This window comes from Electrophorus electricus, chromosome 3 (assembly GCF_041902795.1).
Source record: "Electrophorus electricus isolate QZ-2024a chromosome 3, ASM4190279v1, whole genome shotgun sequence".
In the NCBI taxonomy this organism is placed as follows: domain Eukaryota; kingdom Metazoa; phylum Chordata; class Actinopteri; order Gymnotiformes; family Gymnotidae; genus Electrophorus; species Electrophorus electricus.
Window position 1 is genome coordinate 2,640,373 of NC_137499.1, and position 14,387 is coordinate 2,654,759.

The window sequence follows — 14,387 nt, forward strand, 5'->3', positions numbered from 1 at the left end:
GCTGTATATTTATTTTGTTTATCTTTGGAAGACATTAGCAATCGCTTTGACTCCTACGCCAGCTCTCAAATGCCAGGGCTATAAAGTAACTGCGGTTTGGACCTTGATTAGAGCTTTATCTCCTGAAGAGGGAGTTTCGACATTAAATATTGTTTGCTTGCCGAGCACAACAGATACATTAACAATGCCATATTTGTTAATGACATGGGTCCATTGCCGTGTTTGGAAATTGAGCCCCGGTATCGTGGAAGAACACACCTCCGAAACTGTTATTGGACCACCCTGCAACTAAAAGCAAAGATTACGGCCGTGCTGTGGCGTCCCATTGGCCGCGCGGCTGGAGCGCAATGCCCCGCGCACCCACCCTCCCCGCTCCTGGATTATGTTGCCCAGCGCTAGCGATGGAAGGCGCGACCGTACGTGTTGGAGCAAGACAGAAGCCGTAATTTTGAATGCAGCTAAAAAGATTTGTCAGGCAAACTATGCGTGTAAAATTGTGTCTGGGGCGGCAGAAGACGCGCTGTGCTTAGAGAACAGGTTGTCGGACCACTGCAGGAATTTCACTAGGTCGTAGAGAACTGACGCGTAATTCACGCGGGCGACTCCAGCTCCGTTCTGCATCGGATTCTGGAGGCTGCGTGCAGGGATGTCGGAATGGCTTGTACCAGGAGAACCAAAACTTTGGTGTCTACGTGCGTGATCCTGAGTGGCATGACCAACATTGTCTGCCTGTTGTATGTCGGATGGGTAACTAATTATATCGCCAATGTGTACATCAAAGTTCCGATGCCTGTCCCAGCGAAAAAGTTGGAAGGCGACAAAAAGGGAGAAACTCTACGGATTATAGAACGACTCGATCGTCTCGAGAATGTTGTTAATCAGCATATCCAAGGTATGTTTTTGGAAAACTAAATACAATAGATTATTTTGAAGATGGCACTGTGAAAGACAACAATTCTAACATTTTATTTGCAATTTGGGAGGGTGTTTTTTTTTGTATGTTTAATCTGTCGCTAGATTCTTAACTCTTTTAAGGGTGCATACGTATTTCTTAACTTGTATTGATTGAGCGAAATTAAATATTTACCGAATGTAGTGTTCAGTACAGTGTTCAGCACAGTTCAGATTTACAACGGGACGTCGCAGGCCGTTTTAGGCGTTTAGACCCTCGACGAGTCTGCATCGTATAGGCCATGTGGGTTAGGCTGCATTCTGACGGAGTTACCTAGCTAGTAATCGTATTGAAATATGGCTAAATGCTGAACATTGAGATTAATATATTATATGTATAGACAGCTTTCAATTTCTAATACATTAAAGGTTTTTTTTCAGTGCTGATCTATTACTTATACAGTAGTTTGAATATCAACTTTGTAGCTAGTTCTATAATAAAGTGTAACATTTAACAGTAGGCTATAAATGATTGATTCGGTTATACAGAAAGGTGTGTGTCATCACTAATCAGACACGAAAATGAGTTGTAGGTCTATATTAAATGAGTGTAAGGCCAATTTGATCTCCATTTTCAGAAGACGCAGCAAGTCGCAACTAATTGTTTAATTCCTAGACATTAGTTCTGAAATGTTACCGTGGGCTTTCACCTTTTTTAATGTGAAAAACCTTGGAAACCATTTTCTCCTCTTCATCATCCAGTTCTTAACGCAACCATTTTCAGACCTTTATCTTCATGCTACTCAGGATGGTTTTGGTCGATTTTCATGGTAGGCGATAATATCTGCAGAAAAGAATGCCTAGAGAGTTCAGTTGAGAGTATAGTCATCCGCATCTTTATCAGACTAAATCATCTTATCTTTATCAGGTTAATAAAAGGACGTAGTGCCGATATGGTGCAAACCTTACTCCATGTTTTTTTTAATATATATATATATATATATATATATATATATATATATATATATATATATATATATATATATATATATATAATATTAATAATATTCTAAAATATTAATATCGGTAATGATATTACACCCTGTAAGCCTTCTAGATTTTGATTGTTGGTATTGACATTGAATTGGTGCACCTGTACACATGAGATAACAGAGGTTTCAAATTGTGGTCCAATTATTCTTGTAGAGCCAAATGTTTAATTGAATTTCCATGGTGTGTGTATGTGTGTGTATGTGTGTGCGTCTGTGTGTGTGTGTGTGTGTGTGTGTGTACATTCTGGGAGCTTCCCTTAGTAGAATGAAGTAAGAGATCTGTAGAAAAAATCAGGATAAATGGCTTCCAGTTTCCCGAAAGAGAGATTGTTCATTTGTTAGTCGTTGTCTGTTTGAGTCATTAAATGTCAAAATGTATGTAGTTTCCCTAAAGATTTTCAAGCATCATGCATTAATATAAACAGAGGCTCTTTTTCGGGGCTTGCCAGAGGTTTGTTAAAGCCAGAGCCTAAACTGCTTTTGTTACTTCCATATCACTTGTCCTTTCTGCTGCGTTCATTGTTTTTTTTCTAACAAACAGGGCAGCAGTGTGAAACTCAACCTGCACTCTGAAATGAATGATAACAATTCTGTTATTCATTGGCAAACACAAGTAGACTATGTTTAGCTCCATTACAAGGTTTTTATAACACCTGCTCAGCGTTTGGACTTTAATAATTTACTTCATTTAAATGCTTTGGTCCAAGTGGGTATATGCTCTATATTAATTTTAATTTGCATTTTTGGCATTTAGCCTTTTCATTTTTTGTAAAGCAATTGTTCAGAAGCGAACTGAAACAAGTAATTTAGAGCTTAACCGAGTCCCTTATGTCAGTGGCTGTTGGTTCTTTTCAGAACTCTCTCTCTGTATTTGAGGGAGCAACATGTCTTGGCTTTCTCTTCTAGTGAAATGTGAAAGGCTCTGACACCTTGTTCTTTCGATGTCCCTCACTGTGACATTAAAACTTTGCCAAAAAAACCCTTTTGCATGCCACCAAATTAGTTGCTAGCAAAATGTCTGGTTCTTAATCTGTCCTTATTTCCAAATGATGCGTACAGAGAGCAGACTTGAAAGGAATGCAAACTTTTTTTTTTTCTTGAAATATGCCATCATATCCAATATTTCCCTTCAACATAATCAAAGCCCAAACATGCGTGCCATCCGTTGTGCAGGTGTAATCTTTACTGGCACTGGCAATGCACAGAAGCTCGAGTCCTGTGTGAGAATGGGGTCACGTGAATGTGTTTCAGTCACGATGGCACCCCCTTTCCAGTGGAGCCCCCGATCTGTGAGGCACTCATGCTTGGCTGATTGCTTAAATGAACATTCCCTTCCTGGGTCAGCAGACGCACTCTGCTGCCTGGCACGGGTTTCCGCTTGCTGGACCGGCATCTGCAAAGCTAGCGCATTAGGGGTAGATTTCTCTAGTCTCAACACCCCCCTCCCCCCAGTCTCTCCATTCTACTTACAGCTTGACTTTTGGATACCACCCCAAGCACACCTTTGCTCTTTCTGATTGCTGATGTTTGTGGTTGGCCAAAAGCATATTAATTATCTCCTTCCCAGAGCCACTCAACAGTCAAGGATGACATAAGTGCACTGATTGCATCTAGTGTCCAGGCATCAAATGAGGGCTGATTGAGGATGTACTTTATTCTGGTATGCCATATTTATAACCAACATTTCTCTCTCTCTCTCTCTCTCTCTCTCTCTCTCTCTCTCTCTCTCACACACAGACACACAGACACACACACACTCCATGGCACTTGTGAGTGCTTGGTGGAATGAACGAATCGCATGCTGAAGATGCGCGCCAGCTGTAGCTTCGGCACCTGGCTCCAGCAGGCTGGAGGGTGATCTGTCTGATCTCTCCGTCATGGTGATAAAGCAAGGTGCTTCTCTTCACTGAGCCTTTACTCCATCTGAGGCAGAACCTCTATCCTTCAAAACTCAGGGAGTTGCCACGGTGGAACCTCACGTGACCCTGTGTACTTTACAGTTGAATAACCGTATCAGGGGAGCGTGGCTTGACAGGTTAACAGAAGCCGCATACCCATCTTTCTTGCCTTTTGTCCTCGGCTTGTACCTGAAAGCGTATTTCACATATTTCAGCTGGAATGTTCTGGAATAGACTTTGTTTCAAATGCTGTTTGTGTGTGCTGTTACTCTTCTGGAGGCAGTGATACAGATCAGATGGCTGAATGCAGATCTCAGAGTCGGCTTAGCTGAGGAAGTGGTATTAGGTTTCAGGTCTTTGTGTGAATTTCCTCCTCATTACAATACAGTACACTCTTCCTGCTTAAGGCTGAGGATATAGCTGGTCTCATGTTGCACCCAATTGCAAGGCTTCTGCTTGACTTCTTGATTAGGACACTTTGCAAAAGATTCCACTTGTACCAAGTTATTAAAATAAAGCATCTTAGCAAGTTTATTTAAACTTCAGTACTGCATGTAGTTACATGGGGATTTTGTTCTCACTCCTTTCATAATTCTTTTTGACAAATAATAATAAGTTTATCATTACTGTAGTTGCAGTATACTTTTAACTGTGTGTGGAAGCTGTCAGAACTGTGGAGAGGTGTGTATGTGTTTGTGTGTGTGTGTGTGTGTGTGTGTGTGTGTGTGTGTGTGTGTGTGTGTGTGTGTGTGTGTGTGTGTGTGTGTGTGTGTGTGTGTGTACATTCTGCGAGCTTCCCTTAGCAGAATGAAGTAAGAGATCTGTAGAATAAATCAGGATAAATGGCTTCCAGTTTCCAGAAAGAGAGATTGTTAATTTGTTTGTTAGTCGTCATCTGTTTGAGTCATTAAACAAACCAGAAAGCCCATTGATTTCTAAATAGATTTCTATGTGTTCAGCATACAGATTTTACTCAGGCAATAAAAAATAAAGTACTCAAACATAAAAATGCTCTTTAAAATTCTCAAAGGAAATAAAATATTGGCTGTATTTATGTTTAATCATGTTTAATTCTTACAGTTAATAATTAATATTAATAATTAGTTTAGTTTTTTAAAGAAATGTCCTGCTATTTTCACTACCAGTATATTTGTATGTGCCTGTCCTGGTGCACAGAGTTCCCGTGAGCTCAGGAACTGTGATATTTGGATATGTGCTGAGAGCTGCCTCCAGACCTCAAACCACTGGGAGTTGTATGGTGACAGAGGCGCTGTGGAATGGCTGAAGCATGGAGTTCCCCGTAAAGATGGGGGTCCTGGTTTCACCCTGTCCCCTCCCCAGTTTATTTTCAGTAAACAGCAGGTCAGGGTTAACTACCTCGCAAACCGAGGATCTGAGAAAGCTGTATAAACCAGTGACACATTGCCGTGGACATGAGAAAGCCACGCTGCGTTTGGTGTCTTCCAGAAGACTCTGGTGCTTTTTAAGTTGGTTCTGACTGCCACTGTGACTGATGAATGGCTCGGCTAATCAGTTGTCTTATCTGGCCAGAGTAAGGACCCCATCCCCGCGTGATGTATGGCTTGGGTGTGAAGGTTATCTCATGATAATCTCAATGAGTTCTGTTAATCTAAGACATTGCAAGGTCCCCCAGCCAGAGAGACACAGGCTATTAATCAGAAAAGCTCAGACAGCAGAGCACACACCACAATGTTTTTCTAGAGCTTTGCTTTTATTGCAAAAAGCACGTTAGCAGTGTTTGTCCTGAAAATGCACTTGGTTACTTAAGCAAGTCAGACATCTCTCTAGGTGCTGATGATTAGCCACACTGTGACGAGCTGTTCACCAATGCCATTTGATGTGTGCTTCTTCAGTGAGAGCTGAGGTATACATAACGGTTTTGGTAACTTGTTTCTTGGAGACTTATGCCACTGTTTCATTGAACATATTTAGGACGGTCACTGCCACAGCTAAATTTCCTACTCGTTTATCAGATGTAGAAGAAACCATGACACCAGTGAAGTAGTCGCAGCAGCAGAGCGAGTGCTTGAAGAAGACACCAACATGTTGATTTTTGTCTCAGCCAGATAGAACGAGTATTTAATTACCATAAATTAAGTGCAGTAGGACTGATAATGAAAACAATTAATTACTTTGAGGCTCGAGGGCCAAAGGCGCTCTGACAGGAACAAATTTAAAAACGATGTATTCTGACGTAACACTGTCATATTTTGTGCACATTATCCTTCACAGTGAAGCTGCTAACACAGTAATTTGCATAGAGCTACGTGTCATAGGCCCCCATAAGGTCCTGGTTTGTTTGTCTGTAGCTGTAATTCAGAGTTAGGGCAGACACATAGCAGACCAAATATCTTCCCCATAACAGCACATGGAACCTCACATTGTCTGTGTGCTGTAGGAATGGCAGGCGTGTATGCGAAGGTTAGGTTTACCACAGGAAGAGATGTTAAAGAGTAGTGACAGCAGAAGCATGTGGGTGACTCAGAAGAGAAAAAGAGACATAACTGATTGTTTTCAGAGAACTGCAGAATTAAGAGCTTGTACAGATTGCGAAGTGCGCAGGGTGTAAGACAGAGCTTGGTGTTTAGAACCAAGTCCAGCGGAAGAGCTCTGTGAGAATCAGGTCAGTGAGCCTAGTCAGGATCGCCTCAGAACAAAAAATACACACTTGGGATTGATGCAGTGCTTTCTAAGATACAACCAATATATCCATGAGTGTAACCTTTCAATGCTAAAATCTAATACATGGGCATTAGATAGTGAGACCAGTGGGGAAAATGTCATTTTGGAAAATGTCATTTTGAAAAATTACGAATATTAATATTAAAATGTATATAGCGCCTTTATATATAGTTAGCTGAATCAGGGAAATATTTATTGATCATTCACAGAGAAGAGCCTTGTGTTGCATAAGCAGTAGTCTCGATGGTCTTTAATAATACAACATGCATCCAATCACCTTACATCATTTATATGTATCCTGTAGATAACCATTTTTATAGCCTTTAAAACAGCCTCTTCAGGGGTTTAAACGTCAGTGAAATCTGACGTGTAAGGCCACCTTGTTTCCCTGATTGCCACTGCTCCTCAGAGCTGTTTCTCCTCTTTACATCATGGCCTCCTTCTGGGCAATTTGTACCAGTCACTCATACAGTCTTACACTGTTTGCTGAGTGCACGTGTGGGCACTGAGGAGAGGTTATTCTATCAGGCAAACACTTTCAGTGGCTGAGGATCTGAATAGACTCCAATTACCAACTGAAGTGTCCTATTCCCTTCCAGGCTAATGCTGCAGATGTTTCAAAGACAAAGTGATTCTGGTTGAATTTGTTACTAGAAATTAGGTCTATATTTGGATGTACAAGCTATTACACTAAAATCAGCTTTGGGATCTTATCTAAACTACCATTAATACTGTATATCCTATATATCTTATATAATAATATCCTTAATACCACTAATATGGCGATAATTCAGAATAATTTTTTTTTTTTCCATGCTGTTACAAAATCATATTTGCTGTTATACTGCTGAGACATAAGAGTATATCCTTGGAGTATATCCTGTGGTATAGTGTTGAACATACACCTAATAGAAATACTAAACTGCTATCTCAGGGAGAACGGCACACTAAGAAATGTGCACACCAAATTTTCTTCTTTTGGAACTCTTGTCTAACCCTCCCAAGGAAAAGACGCAGTTGGCACGCTGGGACAAGCCGAGGTTGTTCCTGGGCGAACTGCACAGCACAGCACAGCACCATGCATTCACCAGAATGCTAGCGAGGGAGTTCTTTTGATCAGTGTATTGTATGTATCAAAGGCTATTCGGTTAACGGCTTTCGTGTAGAATTAAGATTTCATCCGTGCCGTGTTTGTGCACTGCTGGATTGATATTAAAAGTGACGTTTCCCAGAAATGACAAACGCCATTCATACCAGGTGGAGAAAGGGATTAAAGACACTGCAGTAGGGTCATTTAAAATCTTTGTTAGCCCTTAAGAACACAGCTGGCTTTGAGGGCTTTTTTTTTTTTTAATTAACATGCCCTGTTCAAATTGATCATTCATATTCTTGTTCTCCTCTCATTACCTTGAGTCTAAGCAGTCGTGCCAATAAATTAGAAAAACACTGATTGTCACACGCTTTTATTTTACATTCATCAGATAGGTTCAGTGGATCAATTCCGACTGATTACTGCAGGAGCAAAACAGCGATCCAGCCCTATTTATTGGCAAAGGATGAGAAATAAACGCGTTCCACTCAGCAGGAAAAAAAGGGGGAAAGACAAGTGACTCCGGCTGCTTCACTCAGCAACAGTGTCTGAAATGAGCATGAGTGGTGTGGCTAAAAATGTCCTTATTTCAGCTTGAGAGAGAATATTAAACAGCAGAGGAACAGAACTAGAAGCAATGGTGTATAATTACTCGTTAATTAAGGCAGGAGTCATGCGCTGTTCAGGAAGCGTAGCCACGGAGTGTCGCTTGTTCCTAGAACTTAAGAGCGCACGCTGGGAATTGGCGCGTCGTCCCTAACAAGACCGGTGTATGCCACATTTATCTCCTGCATTGCAGGAAGAGACTTAAGGCCCATGGTATAATTATCACCTTATCTCTACTTATTATTTCTACCCAGGGATTTAATTACCACCGATGCCGATGCCGTACTGCTGTGTTTTCCTGCTGCCCGCATGCGAACTTGCTCGGATGAGTGATTGCCGACCATGGGTTCTCCATAGCAACCCGAGCCATTGTCCTTTGTCTGCTGAGCAGTCTTGTTGTTTGCAGTCGCTGTCAAAGCTGTTGTGGTGTGTTATTACATCCCTTGTCCCCCCTCCCTTAAATCTCAGCCTGGAGTGCAGGCTGGACACGACATGCTCAGTGGGACTCGTATGGTTAATGATGGGCAGGGTCTTGGTGCGTTAAGAATCACTCAGCTGGTGATGTGTGTGTCCATTGCTCTCCTTGTCATGACAGGAAATGCTGTGGCTGTACCATGTTGCCCCCCCCCCCAAAAAAAAGACCAAAGCTATTTATGATATGATTCAATGTGTTTTAACTTGGTAAAGTTTGATATTTTTCCAGCGCACTGCGAAACGTTTGGGTTATTGAAGGTCTCGGTCTTGTTACTTGTACCAATTACTTAAGAAACCTCCCCCATTCACCACACCCCATTACAGACAGAACACATAAACCCGATTCTAGCCAAACTCCAGCGTAATCCTTCCAACCGTATAACTTGTCCATTTTCTGGAGTGAAAGAGGGGCGATGAATCAGACACAGGTCTTTTGAGGTCCCAACGCGACTGTGGATGAAATAACGGAGCAGGAGAAGCTCGCACTGATTCTCTGGGAGGTGGAGAGGCCTCTCGTAAGCGCAGTGGAATCATGTCCTGGTTGTGTCGAGAGGGCTCCTGGAGGGAGGCTACAACCCTGCCATCGGCTTGAAATGCTGTCAGAGAGGTAACAAGGGGCGCGCTATTGTTAACTGAAGCCTGAAGGTGATCATCTGTTTCAAATGGCAGGAGAGGTAAACTACAGGATGAGTATCAGTGCTAACAGGCAGCAGGCTTTTGTTCTGTGTCCCTCTATACCCCCACATTCTTTTTTAACAGATTGTCTGCTTGCAGGTTGCTCTACCCCCATTGATAGCGACCGTAATATAGTTGTAGAGCTCCAGGCAATTGTGTCGATTGCTGCAAGTCGCCTGCATCGATGAATCTCAAAATCTGATTGTATGAAGAAAAGCAAGAGTGAACAAAAAAGGCTTTGTCCCTGAATTAGCATCTTAATAGAAAAATAAACGTGTTGGAGATAGGGATGTTCACTCAGCAGAGCAAACAACGTCATCGCTCGAGATGCCTTATCTTTTGCTCTGCAAGGTGCGCACTCCGAGCACCACGATAAGGAGTCCCCTGAGCTGAGAGTCATTGGGTGAATTGCCTCATTTGAACATTCCCAAAGTCACTACAGCTGTTTGCTGGCAGATCACATCTACCGGAATATGTAACGATGCATGTAAAATGCTGAATGTAAAACAGAAACCAAGCTGCAAGCGCATGTGGCTTTTCCCGGCCGTCGCAGTCAGGTTCAGTCAAATTCGAGTTTTAGCTAGAAAGCAGTGATGCTAACAGCAGCCCTCTGCACATACAAGCTAGTACATGCAAGCTAGTTCTTTGCTTTCTGTTTTAGTTCTTGTCCTCTGTGGTATTTTCTGGTACCTCAGTGATTTCTATGTATTAAGAAGACGCACAGGTCTTCATGCTTGGTGCTGCAGTGCTCTGGGCCTAAACATCCCTCACCTTTAACGCATTCAGACCTCCGGGGTCGGTATCACGTATTTTATAGTGATGTCTGGATATTAGCTACGTCACAATGGGGAGGCCCTGCAGAATTCCTTTTAGGCAGGACTGGGTCATGGCGACTGGGTATGGAGAGCCTCGTAGATGACGTTGGGCTCAGTAACGAGAGGAGCCCTGCACTCTCTGACTGCATGGGATGGGGAATTGCATCAGTGACACTTGTACGAATTGTATCAGGTGCTCGTTTGTGTGATTTAATTTGCTAGCAGGGAATTTGGCTGTGCTGCAGGATTAGATTAGTATTACCGTGTCACGGAGTGTTTTGAAGAAAAGAAAAAAAACCAGTTTGCTGAGAGCAGCTAACCTAGAAAAATGATCTCACTGCATAAATCTCTCATAGAGCACTGTACGACGAGTGATGTTCATTAAGGATAATTGCAGCGTTTATACTTCTATAGGTGCATGCAAGTCTGGGCGGTAGTGTAGTATTCTTCTCATTAAAGATTTTCATGAATGGGCCGCTGCTTCAGAACTGGTCCGTCGGTCCGCTACTCTGTCCGCACCTCAACCCCGAAGGGAGGACTATCAGTCCGTCATAGCTTTGGGCAGACCCTGGGGGACCCTCCCTGGAGATGGACCTGGCTTCGCTGTGAAAATAGCGTCATCGTTTCAGACAGATCTCCAAGTGACCTGTCCGTTCCCCTAAGCCTTGCTGACAGACACAGGGCACAGGAATATGCTCACTGGGACTGTCAGCAACGGTGCCTGTCGATGACCTGATGGGGAACTGGGTATTTGAAGATGATGGCAAAGTCAATTCATAGACTTCACAGAAATCGTTGCTTGATGTTTTATCCATTTTAAAGACATAATAGGAATCTTCAGCTGGAAAACAATTCAAAGGACACAGCGTGTGTAAAACATCACTTTCCATTTCCACTCTCCTTTTGTTCCGCGGCTTTTATGTTTCTCCAGTGATGGATTAAACTGGTTTGATTCCTTACCTGCCTGAGGTTCGGCCTGGTTCAGAGATGGGTGTTGATACAGAAGTGTGTTTGCTCACCAAAAGCCTCTGAATGCAGCTGGGATGGGCTCTGGGTCCTCATGAAGTGCATGCGCTTTGCCCACACACCCCTCATCTCTTTGCCTTTTTGACCGTACAAGTGCAGAGTATGCAAATCCAGAGTGTAAAAATAGACTCTGGTTGCATTGGTGAGTTGTACTAGAAGGTCATTATGCATAAACTCACCCGTGATGCACTAAAACGCTGTCAGTATTTGCATATTCTCCGCTGGTTGGTGCAGCGCTCATATAAACATGTTGTGCATCAGAGCATCCGTGGTGCATCCAGTGGGGATTTCTTTTTCCTAGTAGGTGCACGATTAAAGCAAAGAACAGGCACTCAGAGAGACTTGGCAGGATCTCTTTGTGTGCATGTGTACTGGGGCACAAAAAGTCATGCCGCTTTCTTTCCACCTAAAACCTTTTCCAACAAAAACCCTGCGCGCCGTAAGAGGGTCCCCCCTTTTGCCTGGTGCTTTTCAAGTTATATTGATTGAGTCTGGGATTTCAGCATTTTCTCCAGGGTTATCTCGTGGTTTACAAATACATGTAAGTGTACAATGTAATTACTTTTTGACCAGGCACAGTTTGAAGTAAGCATCACAGACAGTATCTTCTACACTCTGCATAAAGATGAGAGTGAAATTGTTGAAAGCATTAGGCAGTTGAGTTGCAGAGCTCAAATGCACACCGTACTTTCACTTTTCAGAGTGCTAAATGGCTAATTCAGAGACATCTGTCGTCGAAGCACAACAGACAGCAATTGGGAACGAGGTTGTCAAGGAAAGCGAAGAGCGAAAACACAGCAACCAGGCAGAGGTGTCAATCAGGCATGTGGTGCAGCAGCCCCTCCTCCCTTCTCTCTCCCTCTTTTCTCCCACTCTTACAGTCATTCTCTCCTCCCTTCTCTATTCCTCTTTCTTTCTCTCTCCTTCTCCGCCCCCCCCCCCCCCCCCCCCCCCCCGGCTCTTCTGTGTGGTCCTGAGGAACTGGTGAACAGGCCCCATGTGAACTGCTCTCTCACGTCCAGTCAAAGTTACATCTGCACGGTGATGATAAGACCCAAACTCCGGCTCCAGACTTTCATCGTGGCACATGGGCTGCAGTCAATTAATCACAGCTGGGCCATATCGCAAAATTAGACTCTCACATTGTTTGACGGAGGGAATATGGGTCTGGGCCTGACCAGCGTGCAGTGCGGCCTGAACATGACGAGGAGAAGTGCACGTACGACCTTCAAGCACTTCCATGCGTTAGTATCTATGCCAGCCAGCTGGATCCTTCGTTACTGCATGTTCAAGCCCGCTGTTACCTGCTCATCCACAGGCTTACAGCTGGAGGTCGGCCTGCTGATCTCCTGCTGCTCCCCTCTCACTCACGCGATTTTACGCGTATCATTTTTATTTGTGCGTATGTTCCTTTTTTATTCCTCTGAATCCAAATGCTTTTTGACCTCTGGTCTTTAACCGATGTGAATCTTCTAAGTCTTCTACACTAAGACCCTCACCTTCTTGAGAACAAAGGCTTCTGTTGTGCTGTAAGCCTGTTTACGAGAAATCTCCACTGCCAACCCTACGCTGCATCTTTAACGTTTGCTAGCACGCGTCGGCCCAGGCAGGGTTTGTGATGCGCTGAAAGAGTGCACGCGCAGGTGCCGCCGATACCGTTGCCAGGCTGCCAGAGAACTTTCGCAGGCGATAGCGAGAAGAAAAAAAACGACTTGCCAGAAGGACGGGAGGCCTGTTTATCATCAGCTGGCAATCTTTGATCCTTCCAGAAATATTTCAGGAGCATGAGCACCTTGGAGGGAAGCGCGCTTGAGTGAGTCATCAGCGCAGGCCGAAAGTGTGCCCGGCAGGTGTGCACGCTGCAGTGAAGCCCCGTTGCGCAGACACTCCGAGCGTGCTCCATAGGAACCAAGCGGTCCTAGAGTCGTGCCTGCCTATAACCACTCATCTATTGAGCCCACTGTCATGTCTTATTACAGGCCTAATAGCCTCCTGAAGTGGAGATCAAGGACTCATTGGTTGAGATGGGAGGTTTCATCTGGGGAAAATGGAAGAACGGCTGTGGAATTTCCACAGCCACCGGGGCATTTCGGTGTGAGTCCAGCACGCTGCGGTGAAGCCCCGTTGCGCAGACGCTCCGAGCGTGCTCCATAGGAACCAAGCGGTCCTAGAGTCGTGCCTGCCTATAACCACTCATCTATTGAGCCCACTGTCATGTCTTATTACAGGCCTAATAGCCTCCTGAAGTGGAGATCCAGGACTCATTGGTGGAGATGGGAGGTTTCATCTGGGGAAAATGGAAGAACGTCTGGGTCTCATCACAGGAATTTCCACAGCCACCGGGGCATTTCGGTGTGAGTCCAGTCTTCCACTGGGGTAGCGATGGAAAGGCTTTTAGTGGGCTGTGATTTCCTGCACCGTTCAAGATCCATTTGGTGGACTTGGATAGCCTGTTCGAGGTGAACGAATGGGTTTTACAGAAATGGCCCTTTCAAGAGCAGCCTAACAGCCTGAGATCTTTTATCCTGTACATTTAAGTGATGGCGGTAAATTATAGTAGCCTGGAAAACGGCTTTTAAATTGAGGGGAATTATCAGTCTCTTGGGTCTGGGTTAATCACACGTGCGTGAATAGTATGACATGGCATGTTTTCCGCACTGCTCCCAGCAGATAAACCAGGAGAACCACTCTTCTTAGACAGCGCTTTCGCAGCTCAAGTGAAGCCTGCTTCATTTGAATTAACTTATCGCCAAGAACCTGGCGAGCCCGGTGAGAACCTTACTTCATAGCTGGTGACAATACCAGCATCTGCGGGCTCCCAGTGACCCGTGCCAGATTGCCAACATTTCTCCTCGCTGGAACCAGAGGCGATCTCCGTTCCTGCATTATTTATGAACGAATGAAATAGCGGCGCCGAGATGAGAGGCCTCTTCCTCGACTGTAGCTTCCCTGGTCCTTTGGCTGCTCTGATAGATGAACCACTGATGCTCTGGATGAGAGAGAGGGCCTCGACTCTAGGAATATTACATCACTGCAGGGGGCGAGAATGACGAAGATGCACTCCAAACGAGCTTCGTACCTCGGACCCACGGCCCTCATATTGAAGAGCCCTTACACTCTTCATTCAGACATGTACCAGTCATTTCAAGGACACTGC

General features: G+C 44.2%; 1 protein-coding gene across 3 annotated transcripts in view; it reads left to right on the forward strand.

The window, feature by feature from the left end:
* Positions 1-390: 390 nt before the first annotated feature.
* Positions 391-14,387, forward strand: part of galnt18b (UDP-N-acetyl-alpha-D-galactosamine:polypeptide N-acetylgalactosaminyltransferase 18b) — a 47,863-nt gene continuing 33,866 nt past the window's right edge. Inside the window, exon 1 of one of the 3 annotated variants that reach the window (XR_014121863.1) lies at positions 391-892. Coding sequence is in view for 1 of the 3 variants with exons in the window: in XM_027011615.3 (XP_026867416.1) it covers positions 655-892 (238 nt within the window). In the remaining 2 variants the exon portion in view is untranslated. The remainder of the gene's footprint in view (positions 893-14,387) is intronic. The other 2 variants (XM_027011615.3, XM_081709533.1) reach the window with 2 other exon arrangements.